This window comes from Chaetodon trifascialis, chromosome 5 (assembly GCF_039877785.1).
Source record: "Chaetodon trifascialis isolate fChaTrf1 chromosome 5, fChaTrf1.hap1, whole genome shotgun sequence".
Taxonomy (NCBI): domain Eukaryota; kingdom Metazoa; phylum Chordata; class Actinopteri; order Chaetodontiformes; family Chaetodontidae; genus Chaetodon; species Chaetodon trifascialis.
Genome location: NC_092060.1, coordinates 9613662 through 9628246, shown reverse-complemented (window position 1 = coordinate 9628246; position 14585 = coordinate 9613662). Strand labels below are relative to the sequence as shown.

The 14585-nt window shown below is 41.7% G+C and overlaps 1 protein-coding gene across 3 annotated transcripts in view; it reads right to left on the bottom strand.

Moving 5' to 3' along the window:
- The window catches only part of pigg (phosphatidylinositol glycan anchor biosynthesis class G (EMM blood group)), a 55294-nt gene that overhangs the window by 32469 nt on the left and 8240 nt on the right, over positions 1-14585 (bottom strand). For 2 of the 3 annotated variants that reach the window (XM_070962440.1, XM_070962442.1), the window contains exons 5-6: positions 8582-8720; positions 3688-3900 (exon numbers count right to left, since the gene is read on the bottom strand). In XM_070962440.1, coding sequence (XP_070818541.1) covers positions 3688-3900; positions 8582-8720 — 352 coding nt within the window. Of the gene's footprint in view, positions 1-3687; positions 3901-8581; positions 8721-14585 lie in introns of those variants that run through there. The other variant, XM_070962441.1, reaches the window with a different exon arrangement.

Below are 14585 nucleotides of genomic sequence, written 5' to 3'. Positions count from 1 at the left end.
TTGCTAAAAATGTAGAAGAGAATGTTTCATCTTAACTTCAACCTTTTGGAGATCAGTCCGTCGTCTACTCACCTAACTACTCACTAGTAGTAGTAGTTCAACTCGAGTATATCTTTCTTTTTTTGTACTTCGGGGGTGCAGCAGTGGGGAGGGGGTTGATATAATCATGGCAATCCTGTCATGATTGCATTGTTACTATTATATAGGGGATAAGGGTTAAAAGCAACACATGAACAGTATTAAACACAGGAGGCAGACAGAGAATGTGGCAGACAGACAGAGAGGCAGAACAAGGTTGCTCAAACCTTGTATCACCATTTGAGCTGAACTTTGAAAATGTTAGTTTCATGTTTTTCAGGTTATTCTTACATTGGAACAAGACAGGTGATTGCAAAAACTTCACAGAGATTGCACAATGATGATAAAATCATAAAATATCCACTCAAGATGAGAGTGGCTGGGAATTAGAAATCTTTTTTAAATCATTTTTAAAGTACTTTTTGTTCTCCCGATGAAAAATACTTGAACACTCCAATCAGCAGCATTTCTTTCAGACAGAAGAAGCTTTCTTTTACGCAACTTTTCTTTCACGCCCAGTAAGAGTTTACCCCGACAGGTGTCCAACAGGCATGCTTCTGAAAATATCATCCCAGCAGTGACAACAATTACATTCCCCTGCATAGCAGCTTCATGATTACCCAAGTGGACAGATTAAAAAAAAAAAATCAACACATCCAAATGTAGGTCTGCTGAAATAATTTCCATTTCATCCCATCACTATGGAAACCAGGCACCAAAATAGAGTGGAAAATGTGCTGCCAGAGCGTTAAGACTGTTAATGTGAAGGGAAGTAGTTTGTTTCAACTCAAAGTTTTTGAAAATGCAATATGCTGCTCACTACACGCAAAGTTTGTGTTGGTGTCCTTTTAGACAATTCAACATAAAACACACAAGGCAACATGCGCTGCAAGACTGTCATTGTGATGCACTGAAAACTGGGACAACATGCAAGTGTGTGTGGGCCCAAATTCAACACAAAGATGTGTTTAGCTTCTTACAGAGCTACTACTGACCATGCTCACCTTCTTAGTTAGCATGCTAACATTTTCAAATTAGCACAAAACACAAAGTACAGCTGAGGCTGATGGGAAGGTATTCAGTCATTTTGACTTGATGGTGCTGGATGAAAAGACAGAATTGCAGTCTCTGTTTCAATGCATCCTGAAGGTTTTATGTACGTCTGAGACCAGTGTTATTAGCATCCAACCAACTGTTGAGACATTTCACCCAAAGTCACAAATCTTAACACACATATTAGGATTCACCATCTGGGAAACATGAATGTATGTACAAACTTTTATGGCAAAATAAAGTTGCTGAGGTGTTTCAGTCTGGACGGACCAACCGTCAGGCTGACACTGACATCTATAGAGCGATGCTGCTAGCAAGGCTGAAAAATGAGTTCCAGTTGGGAAGAGATTCCTACATACTCAGTTTTTCTTCCATGTGGCTACTCATCTATTCACTTACAGGAATCTCGACCACATTTAAAAACAAATGTACAGAAAATGTAAATTAATCTTAGGAGTTATCTAGTTGGCACTATCAGGTATGCTGGCCTGTCAGCAACCTATTATCCTATTATCTACTGATTCAGTTTAAGGAAAACAGCTTTTTTTTTTTTTTTCTCGATCATGAAATATTTAATTAAATGTCCAATACCTTTCCAAACAAGCCAGTCACCAAAGAGTTTTCTCTCTGCCTCCTTCCCTCTGTCCCACTTAAACTGATAAGATAAATTGCTTCCGACCGATCAAACATTAGCAATGGTAATTGCTGCCATGGGTGTATCAAATGTTTGTGAAAGTGAAGGACAGCAACAGAGAGACAGACGAAGAGGGAGACAGAGAAGAGGCGTGCGGGAGAGGCTGCAAGATGGATAACTCTGACAAACAGTGTGACCCCGAGCTGTAAGTAGGGAGCAAAATTCAGAGAGGATATGCGCATGCATTTGCACAAAGAGCGGGCAGCATTAATGTTCAAGAGCAGACCACAGACTGTGACTCTCCCATGTGGATTTTTTCACAGTTGCAAGGTTGCTTAATCAAACTTAAAGAAATCAGTACACAGATTTTCCACACAGGGTGTAACCCTGACATGACATGACGCACCGTGTTCAGAGCAGGTCTGCCTGTCTCTCACTCACACTTTCACTTTCTTCGTCTTGTATCATATGGTCAGTAGCTTTTAGTACTCTACTGTCTGTAAATGCAACCACTTGGAGGATTATCTAACTACAAGATGAATAAAGATGAACAAGATGTTGAAGATGTTTACCAAAATCTTCTTTTTTTATGAAGGGCTGCAGTGTTGACGAGCTGTGGTATGATGAATCTTTTGAACTCGTAATATGATTCTACCCTCGTCTTAATCAGACCGCTTCAGGTTAAACGCTCTGAGAAGCTGCTTTGATGCAGTTGTCAACATGGTGCGAATAATGAGGAGATGGACTGTCTGTTTACAGCAAACCGCTTCTGAGTCAACGTAAATCTGTGCCATCTGTGTTTCTTCAGTGAAAACGCTACATGCACACAAGTGTGAATGGAATGCAAAAAAAATCAAAATCTAAATAAGAACGATCCTCTTATAGTCTGATTTAACCTTGTAACTGATGCAGGGTATTTTGGTTTTTAACTAACTGAAATGGAGATCTGTCAGAACATGTAGAAACCATATCATTTCTTTCAAGTCTGTTTGGGCCAATTGGGGGCAGCGTCACTGCGACATATTGTCATCTTATGGAATTGTTATAGCAAAATGTTACGCTACACACCCTCAGCAGACACGGAGCAACGTACAGTAGCCATTCACTTTACGATGTGAGTCTGACCACCTCATGAAGTCCATTTCTCTTTTTTGACATCTGTTTTTGGTCTCCACCAACTCCTGAAAAGAATATCTGGCTCTTAAGCTGCTGAACGGTCCACTACATCAGCTAATTGCTAACGTTGTTTGTTGGCTGCTTAGTGCTGGATGTGTTGTGTACAGCCGGTTTATCAGACCCTTTCACTGAAATAAGGCCGGAAAACGAGTTGATGAGAGGGAAATAAAAGAGTAACATCGTGGGCCATGGCACCAAAACAATGAGCTGAAAGATGTTATAAAGTGTTAAAGTTAAAAGAGGAGTCAGGTGATAATTCCCTGTGGGCTTATCATTACGAGTGACCACACATGTACATCTGACACCTTGTTAATACAGAAATATGAATTAGTGCACCCTGAGGAAAATCTTTGAGATCCTGATAATGCATGTGCTGGACAGTGAAGGGGTATATTTTGGAGTTTCAATACGATGGCTGCATCACCTTGAATAGTTCTGGAGAAAGCTCAGATGGAGTAATGGGACCGGACCCGCTGTGTGTTTGGTGGTTTTACTAACTTCAATAGTGTTTGACTGACATAGCGGTGAAGAAAAAATGACTGCATTTTCATTTTGGAATGAACTTAAATTGCACTGCTTTCTTACTATTGGCAACAGTCATGCGTGCATGAAAAAATGTCCCCAGTGATACTTTCACCATGCTGGAAACAATACAGCATGATGATGAGGCTCCCTGTCAGACAAGGTCCAGGCCTCTCAGGCTTTTAACGAGTCCACAGGTTGGACGCAGTGAATTTGTAACCCACCTTTCTCGTAGTCGGGCATGCTGTCTTTGAGCAGGCAGCTGAGCTGGTGGCCATTGAGATGCAGGAAGCGAAGCTGATCTCGGAGTGAGGTTTCCTCCAAGACACCCGGGATGACGCGACCCACGCTGTTTTGAGATATGGGCAGGCCCAGTCCCAGGGCCAGGGTCGGAGTCAGGTCAACCTGCTCTACAACTCCAGGCTTCTCCATCCCCACTGACATCACAGGAGACAAACACACAGGCAAAACAATCAGGATGTGGCTGCAATACATGATGGTGAAACACTGACAAATTAATTAAGGGCATTTGTTTGGATTATTCGCTTTTTCATATTTGGTGTGTCGAGGTTTGCTGCATTGTTCTCTAACCCTCACTCGTCAATCACTGTGTCTAGTACTGCGATGTCTTTTTTGCTGATAGATTTCTAGGAAGCTGTTCAATCTGACAATCTCCTATTCATTTAAGGAGTACTTGACCATTAAAATGCACCACCTTTTGTGCGGCCGTGGATTCTCCTCTTAAAAACCTGCAGTGTCAGACGCAGGAAATAGAAAAGCCAAATATGAAATCACAACTGTGTAACATCAATCAGTGATAGCGGGAAGTAAAAAGAATATTTATTTAGCAGAAGAGAAGTCTCATTTTATCCTTTCAAACTCTAAAGCAATTCACAAAACTATCTACACGATGGAAACAGCTCAATTTTCAAACCGTCTGCTGTGGAAGATTCCTCCACTCACACAATAAGAGCTTGCCTGAAAGAATTTCACAACACTCGTCAAGATAAATTTGTAAAAGCAGGTCCTTCTCCTAAAGTCATTAGCCTGACACAAACACTACCAGTGGAAAATCCCACACCTTTTTTGTTATTTGGAAGCCAGTGATTATGTAAAATATGTTTCACTGTCACTCTAATAACAGCAGCTGCAGCATCTCTGTGCCCTCAGGACAGACAAACTGTGATCAGGGGGAAATGAGAGTGTGGAGAAACATCTACAACCTTTCTCCACAGGGCCTGACTCATTAAGACAAAGTGTATTAGTAACATCTTTGTTGATCAGAATCAGGACAATATTTGAATTCTAACACAGAAAACCTGAATCTGGAAAAAAAAAAAAAAAAGCATCCCAAACAGCCCAGATAATGAATCCTGTATTCACGCCAGAGGGCACAACCACAGGGAGGGCTGTCACAACGTGCAACCCAAACAAACAAACACGCGCAAAAATGAATGAATGAATAAAATCATCATCATGTGAAACACGGCTTTCATTTTTCAAAGCTTACCTCGTTGTCAAAAGTGAACAGACGTTTTTATGTTGACAGTTGGCTTCCTGTAGAGAGCTTTCAAAAACACAGAGTGGGAGTCATTTCCCAAATTGTCTGTGCCTGAGTGAAGTTTTCAGGTTGGAATAATGAACTACATTACTGTGTAATATATCTGCAAATGAACAACACGGCTCATATGTGTGGGGAAGTGAGACAGCTGCAGACTAAAGACTGGGACAAACCCCAGAGCTATGAGCTAATTTGGTAATTGAACACAATGAAATAAGCCTGGGAATTATCCATTTTATATTAAAAGGAGACGGATTTGCAACAAGACATGGACTTTGCTGTATTAAGCCCATAGCTAATCAGGATAATGCCATTAATCTACCAAGTATATGAGGCTTGTTTGAATCTGTTTCACAGCAATGAATGACTGAAACTGCTTAAGTTGTGGTTTTAGTTACAGCAATTACACTAATGAGCAAAGTTGATGGTTTTTTTAAGGGAAGTCTTTTCAAACGAAATGGAGACGCTTTGTCTAACGCTGACATTAATCCAACATTAACTGTGTGTAAAGTCTTTTATATATTTATGATGCCATTTGTTCTTTGAAAACAAGCCAAGAAGAAGTTAACAACTGACCACATGGCCATAATGTTACATCCAACCAAACCTCTACAGAAGTACATCCAGTCTGTTTGTACTGTACTGTTTGATTTACACAGAACAGAGCAACTCACATTCTGGCGGAACAGATGTGTCATAACTCAGTAAGAGCTCACACACACAGAATGCTGATTCACAGATGAGGAAACTGCAGCTGATGCTCGAGCCATATGCACTCAGCTATCTGGCTTGCTAATATTATCTCTAATATACCGCTGTTGTAGCCATTTAGCTTCGTGATTACTGTGTATGAAAGATGGGGTAATATCCATGTTTCTTCATAGATTATAGCACATTTATATCAATGTTTGTTATGATTGGGTTTAAACTGGTGCTTGCACATGTATGAAATGTATATGGGTACTACACTTGAGTTCAGGCTGAATTTTGTGCATAAATATATCAAAACACTGTTGCATCAGTCTCTGGTTGCACCATAGTTGAAGTCTGTTTTGAGGCTGGAAAGTTATCATCTTATCCATTCTCTGGCTTTTCTTGGTTGAGACAATACAGTGTATGGTGTGTGGATCCTTAAAGAAAGCAATAAATGGGAAGGACACACAGACATCGAGGTAAACAATGGCTGTATGGCCTCTCACACCTACACTGTCTGATTAAAGTGGCGCTGCCTCTCAGGATCCTCCCAGCAATGTCGACTAAATGTTCTGCCAATCTGTGGTAAGGGGGCTGTTTTCTAAATGATGCATTCAGATTAAAAAGTGAAGCTCAGGTACTGAGCCAGTAGTGAATGCTGATCCACTACATGAAGAACAACAAGCAGTTCTCCTTCACTTTCTCCTCATGACCCATCATTCTCACTATGTTAAAAATAACCAGCTGTTGCATTAACTGCTGCATTAAATACAACAGATTTCCATGTCAACATATGCTCATCTAAAGTGATATTAATAGAAAATCTGTGTCTTAAGGCATTAAAGTTTCAAAGGACTCAAGGCACAACAGATTCAAAACTTCATTTTTCCTTTGTAATTATAAAATGAGGTGCTTCAGAGTTGAATGAGAATGTCTCCTCTATAGGCAGAACATGTGGCATATGGGTGAGGGGTGAAGGTGCTCACATATGTGCATCTCCACAGACACACGGCTGGATATACACCACCAAGACGACAAGAGTGGACAAAACAACGCCTCGTGTTGGATTTTAAGAGCCTGAAAACCAGCTCCATATTATGAGCCATGGGGTCCTACATGAACACACAGGAACCACGAGGACTCAGCAGCATTTGAATCAGAATCTGAGGACAGACTGCGGGTTGTTTGGTCGTTGTTAATCAATGTGATCAAACCACACCACGCAGCCCCCCTCAGGGGCAAAATTCTGTTTGTATTCGATGTCTGTTGCCTTTATTTTTGGCTGGTGGGCCAGCGCTATAAATGCAAAAATCTGTTCCTGAGTGAGTGAGTGAGTGAGTGAGTGTTGAAGTTACACCATTGGTCAGTCGAGTGTTGGAGTTTCCTCATTGGCTTTTGCACTTTGAAAATGAGCAACCTCGCCAACGCGTCACAGCGCTGCGGAGCATCACAGAACATCATTTACGCACAGATGGCAGAGAGACAGAACGGTACTGGATATTCACCATGAGGGCAAAGAAACTGGAAAACAACATAAAACCTACTGCTGTGAGAAGATGGTTCCACATTCAACAGTGCAGCATAGAGCAGAGTGGAAGAGGAAACAGCTCTCTGTGCACTGAGAGGCATGAGAGAGAGCGCACAGTTAAAGCACCACAAATAACAACCACTCCGACAAAACACTCAGGACAGTGTGAGTCACAGAGAAATGAGGGACACCTCAGAGACAGATGAATGAAAGAGCAGGGGCAGTTAACAGATCATGAGAATAGTTAGAATCAGAATCATTTCTCTTTGGAGTGGAGTGGAGAACTCTTTGTTGTGGTTCTGGCATTCGCATTTTTTGTATTTTGTCACATGATATGCTACTTCAGTACACTTTCAGAACAAATAGAACCCAGAACAGAAAATTGCAGATGCACTTTGAGCATTAGAGACACGACAACTGACTGTGTAACAATCCAGCCACAACATAGCACGATGAGCACACTCAGTCCAGCCATGCTCTAGGATTCAACCCAGTCTTGTTACTGTACAAACAGCCCTGAGGTGGTACCACGAAACGAACTTTTCTCACTTCCCAAAGAAACAGTGTTACCCTCTTTTAATTAATTAAGAAAATCATTTCATTAATGGTTTTAAGAATTCATTCAACTGGACGATTTCATTAAAGCAAAGAGAGAGTTTGGCATTAGCGTCCTACCCCTTCTGCGATTGGTAAAATTGTAGAATTATAAAGCAAAAAGTCGTACTGGTGGGCAAGTCATTCAAGCTGTTGGCACCACAGGAGGCACAGACTGCTAGCAAAACCAAGAGTTCTGTAGCAACAACTCAAATGAACTGTAAATGATTAATTCACATGAATGGTCTATAAATAAAAAATCTATGCCCGAAAAGATCTCAAAAATAGACTTGGCTGAGAGAGAGGCAATTATCACAATCACACTTTCACACACTCAACCACATTTATCATTGCAAAATAAAGTTCTGCTCAGGAGGTTCTATTTGCTCTCCTTTGAGATGACACTGCTCCTCACACTAAAATTAACGGGAAGTGATGTGTGAGTGTGAAAAAAAAGAGATGTTTCCCCCTCAAATCCTACTTAAAAGTTTAGTTTGACCAATTCATCATTTTCAGTGATTGACTGAACGCGTTCTCTCCAGCAGGATGGACCAGTGGACAGAGACACTGCCTTGACTAGATGATCCAAAATCATGCCATGTCTTCACACTTTCTTATTCACTGGTCTGTATACTGACAGGGTGCAGCTGTAATGGCATCATGAGCCCCCACCAAACAGAAACTCTTTGATTTAATGACGACTCTGCTGCCTGCAGCCTCTTTGAACAACCAGACAGTTTACCTTTTCTTTTGAAGGCCGGACTTATGAGCACCAGGGGCGTATTGACTTCTGGCTCTGAGGAGCCTCCGTGGCTGCCCGTCTCCGACATGCCGTGGTCTCCACACAGCACCAGCAGGTATGGTAAGGATCCCTCTGCCTCCTGAGAGAAGCAAACACTGAGGTTAATGGACTCCCACTCTGTGTGCTGATCTGGAAGGGCAAACCTCAAAGCTCCGAGATGTGAATAATTCAAACTTGGCTCCAAATGGGAAAAAAAAAACACATCCACTTTGGAAAACAGAGCAAAAGCATGAGACAGTAGCAGCTGGGGTAATAGATTGTTTCACCAGATATTGTATATGGAGACATTTAATAGCAGCAGAATAGGAAGATATTAAATCAGAACTTTTGAAAAGGAAGTCATGACAATCACTTCCTGGCAGTTTTGCTGCAGCTCCAGACTTAAAAAAAAAAATACAGTAAAGGCAACAAACAAACACAGGATGAATGGCTTGATGACAGACTTTGATCAAACCTGGTTTCTTCCCTAAGTGATTCCCTTTCAACTAGTCTCACAAGAGCCTTCCATTGACGCTGAATTCAACAAGAGCGCCCTGTGAGTCATGGTGGTGGGGGATGATTTAAAAGCACGACTACAGATGTTAACAAAACAAAAGCCAAATCTTACCACACATTAAAATACTCTCAAAGGACTCCTCAGCTCAGTGTTGAATCACACATAAAGAAAAGAAAAATCAAACACCAGAAACTTCATTTATGATTACAGATTGAAAATTGTGTCCCATCATCCGCAGATGAACAGACAGCCGGAGAGACAGAAAAGGCAATGGCTGCTGAAGGCCGAGATAAATCATGTTTTTGTGTTTGGAAGACAAGCGAGATAAAATGGGAGTTTCATTTAGGGTGACCTTATCCCAGCAGACACATAGAAAAGGCCAACGTCAGCATAAGTGTTGATTTTTTAGCGGTAGCTATAGTAACATATCGAGAGTACTTTTTGGATACTCTTAGAAGGTGACATAAAAACATGATGAATACATCGAGCAAACGCTGCACGACGGAGTCCGAGCTAAACTGTGCTATTGTGCTCAGCTGACCTATTACGTTTGCTCCTCACTCAGCAAAGCCGGATCAAAGACTACCTCCTGTCCTAGATTTTACCTCTTGGATGCCTGTTATAAATGGCACTGGACACAAGGGATCCACAAAAACACCCCAAGACTGGTGCTAAACACTGCTGAGCCCCACACTGAGCGAGCGTCTTCTCTCTTTAGGATAAGTCAGAGTTTACTCTCGTTCTGAAGGATGAAAGCACCTGGCATCTTTGGGGAGACTTTATAAGAAACCTTTTTTAAACCAACACACAATGTAGCACACTGAACCAGATGATAGCTCATGCTCTCCATGGGCAAAACGAAGGAGAAAAAAAACACAAGCTGAATGGTTTTTATTTTGACCCTCATGTAATTCACGGGGTACTGATGTTCCAGGGGGTACGTGGAATGCTCAGCTCATTAACTCAACCCAACCAAAATATAGAAATCGCCATTTGAGTAAAAAATATATGTGTTGCATGGGTCTAATTAAAGATGACCTATGCTGGAAATGTAGAAAAGAACCTGGCACATACATGCATGCACAATGGGAATGTCCCGGGGTCTTTGCTCTGTGGAGAAATGTTCTGGATTATATTGGTAAATGGTTATGATCTGAACTTCCCATATCATCGAGATTATGTCTTCTTGGAGACAAAATCATAGTGCCGCTTTTAAATAAATCACAATTTGGAATATTAAACACGGGCCTAATAACTTGTGCTCGGGTGATTCTAAGATGTTGGAAAGAGCCTCAAACTCCTACATTGAATACATGCAAGCTCCAAATGATGGAAACAGCTGCATGTGAAAAGATGCTGGCGAGACTGAATGGGAGAAATGACACGATCAATGAGCAGTAGAATGATTTTAGCCAATATATGTCTGGAGGACACAACCTGAGCAGGCAAAGAGATGGATGATGCATTATATTACACTAGTAGTACTTTGAAATAATACTCAGGACTATGACTCAATAATCGCCCTCTTTTAAGTTAATATCTGTGAATGTCTGTTATAACCTGCCTGTTTATTGGTTTTATTTTGTAATTACTGTTTTGTGTTGTTTGTTTGTCTTATTTCTGAATAATATGTTAAAATTCAATAAAATTTAAATTATTTTATATATATATATATATATATATATATATATATATATATATATATATATATATATATATATATATATATATGAAAATAGCTGTGATAATTAAGTGTTGTGAAAATAAACACCTTTATATGGCTAATCGTGTTACATGGATCCTTGTATATAAATAATTCATCAGAGCATGTTAGAAACATGATTGGTGGGGCCAATGAAATTCACTTCTTAGCTCGTCTGATCCAGTCGAGCTGTGGAGGTACATCAGATGATAAAAAGGAGTCGCTGTGGTAAATTGTGTGAGCATGTGTAGTAAAGGTGCTGAGGGGTTACAACTCATTAACTGGACAACATTCAGGTCTTCTATCAGGACACACTATTATAAGTCAGAAGGGAAAAAAATGAGAAAGAGACATAAGAGTCGAAACACTTTGATTTATCTCTCTTATGAAACACATGGCTCAGATTCCACACCGGTCTGCAGGTCAGGTTGAAGAAGTTCTGCACTTCAAACAGCCAAAGCAACAACCAAACCCAAAAACCTGAAATATCCACAAGAGAAGATTGAGGCCATGTGATCTCAATTAACACAGAAGTGTGATGGAGGTCTTTATGACCAGAAGGTCCTGCTTTCCAATCATGCTTTAATGGAGAGTGTTGCAGCGGTCCATTCTGCAGGTAGAGCGTGTCTCTGCCCCAAATATGAGCTCGCTGAAATAGGCTACTGGCATCACATTACGACAGATACTGTGAGGCCTGTTGTTCGAATGTTACGCTGCTTTTCTCCTTCCCTGTGCTGCAGCAGGAGCCGTCGTGTATCTTACGGATACAGCAGAAAGCAACAGCCAGCTCACACGTGCAGTCAGATGTTCAGCACACACCCCCAACATGTTACAAGCATGTGCTCATCAGAGAAAACATAGTTGTTCTTGCAGAAGCTTCTAAGGTATCGTGCGGGACCCCGCTGGGCTGTGTCTATTTTTAGGTCACAGTGCTGCCGTAGAGGAGCAGCCACAGCTTTCATTAATGTAACTGAAGCGAGACTTTCATTCAAAGAGCTCAATGGGAGCACGTATGAGGCTGCCAGTGCACACAATGCACAGATGTCACCACGAGCCTGCAGAGGCAGGATTAACAAGGCACAATTCACAAGTTTGGGGTAGAGGTGAAATGTTGCCTCAACATTTCCAGAAATACCCATCAGTGCGTCTTTAGCAAAGAGGAAAAGTTTACAAGGATATCTGCGTTCGGCTTCTGCTGTCTCGCTGCCATTTCAGAGACACAAAGGGACGAGAAAGAGGGAGTTTGAAGGCTCGTGTTGACATGACTTCACAACCTAAATACAACAGATGAACGACAGCGAGATAAAGCCCATTGAAAACACACATACGGCGCAAAGACAGTGTGCACGCACAGCTGTCAGAGCGCACAGAGAAAACAAGGCCGCAAGACCTGCACACTGATCAAAGACTAAATTGAAGATAACGCTTATTAAATCTCTGGGGCTGCTCAGACAGATAACATAAGAACTGCTGGAAACATTAGAAATTATCTGTGTAATTAAGTGACCATCCAAAAACTAAAAATTCTCTTATCGCTTCACATTAATATATTAACCATTGATCACTGATACATTTCATCATATTTGCATCTCATATATTTCCTATACAGTGACATTTACTGCTATTATAATGACCCTCAAAGCCCATCAAAAATGCTAAAATTACTATTCAAAAGTTAGTGTAATGTTGAGTTTAATGACTCTTAATAGGGGGAAACACATGTTGACAAGCAACAATTAAACTAAGCAGCAGCAAATCAGTCAAATTAAGCAAAACCAGCATTCTCTTTAAATACAGCGAGTAAGTAACAACACGTTCAAGTTAAAAGTCCTCCAGGAAATTAAACCTAATTTCTTACACTTCTTTAACCTTTTCATCGTAAATGGCAGAGTCCACCACTCCCACAGCAGACTCACACTGCCCCCCACCACAAGAAGGATCTGGTTGTATTTTGTATTGTCTAAAGTCGGTCCATCAAATACAAACACAGTGAGGGATTTTAATGCTGCATTGACTGTTTTTTGCTCCTGTGGGGGCAAAGCTCCATAAGAAGCTGAACAATGGGCATCTATCATTTTTCCAACTAAGTTTAGAAGAAACCGCGCCCAATTCTGTATGACCAATGCCTCGACGGCTGCGTTCCCATGGAAACTCTGCTCACGCAGGTCATTCCTGCACCAGTGCCGTGATGGGAAGCATGGGGCACTGAATTTGATGAAATGAATGTTACTGTTTATCAGTGATGAGTGATGAACGTTAACTCTTAAGCGCTATGGGTTAACAGTCTGAGTCAAGCATTGAGGCTGCACTCTGTGTCTGCGTTGTTCTTGTCGTTGGTTCTGGGCTGGGCAGAGCAGACAGGCCAGGTGCCCGTAGGGCGGTCTGCCACCGGGCTGCCCCTCCACACACGCCGAGCTTTGGAAAAACAATCGCCAGGACTGACGTTACGTGGTTTTGGCTGCAGCACGGCATGGTTTGTTTTGAGAGCAGACCAGGGAAGATGGCAACTGTGGGTCTGGTGGACCAGCCAGCACTGCCACTGGCCAGCATCAGTCCGGGCCCGGAGCTGGGTTCGGGTCAGGGTCAGGGTCCAGGTTCAGCCCAGTGGAATGACCACAGTCTATATTGTATGTTCTTTTGTGCGACTGTGTACACAGATTACTGTCCCCAAAACACGAGTAATAATTGAGTAATAAACACAATGCGCGCGCACACACACGCGGACTCACAAGGTGAAAACAGTAGCATCGATGCTGTCACGGCTGGTAATTACACACATGGCCTTATTAAGTTGATACGAAGCGCTGCATGTAATGATTCATTTCATCATAGATTAAACTGCTCGTTATTTTCTTGATTAATGGATTAGCAGTCAATCCGTTAATGGTCTAATAAATGTAAAAAAACATAACACAATAGTGTAAATGGCCATCACAATTTCCTAAATTTCAGGGTGATATCATCAAATTGCTCATTTTGTCTGACCAGCCAAAGACATTCGGTTTACTATCCCAAAAACAAATTAAAGCAGCAAATGCTCACTCCTGGAAAGCTGGAATTAGGAAATGTTTTGCATTTTGCTTAAAAAATTAACTTTTAACTTTTAATTAACTTATTCAATTGACAGCAACTAATCAACTTATCCTTTCAGCTTCATCCATCCATCGTCTATGCCCGACTATCCCTTTTGGGGTTGCAGGGGGGCTGGAGTCTATCCCAGCTGTCATTGGGCGAGAGGCGGGGTACACCCTGGACCGGTCGCCAGTCGAACGCAGTGCAACATATATATATATATAGACACACAATCATTCACGCTCACACTCACACCTAAGGACAATTTTAGAGTCACCAATTAACCTAATGAGCATGTTTTTGGTCTGTGGGAGGAAGCCAGAGTGCCCGGAGAGAACCCAACCATGCACGGGAAGAACATGCAAACTCCACACAGAAAGGCCTGACCCGGGGATCGAACCGGCGACCTTCTTGCTGTGAGGCACGTGCATTACCTGCTGCTCCACCATGCTGCCCTTTCAGCTTCATTTACATGGTAAACAGCTGCTTCTTTACACCAGACCTGCAAAAGTTTCTGACCACCTGACAAAAGTAAGACCAACATTCACTTTCCTTTTGCCTCAGTTTTGGTCTCCTCCTTAGAATAGTAGTCAGGCTCTTTAGCTGCTAAACACCAGCTACTGGCTAACCTCTATCTGCTGTTTGGTGTTGGACAGGTAAGGTACAGTACAGTG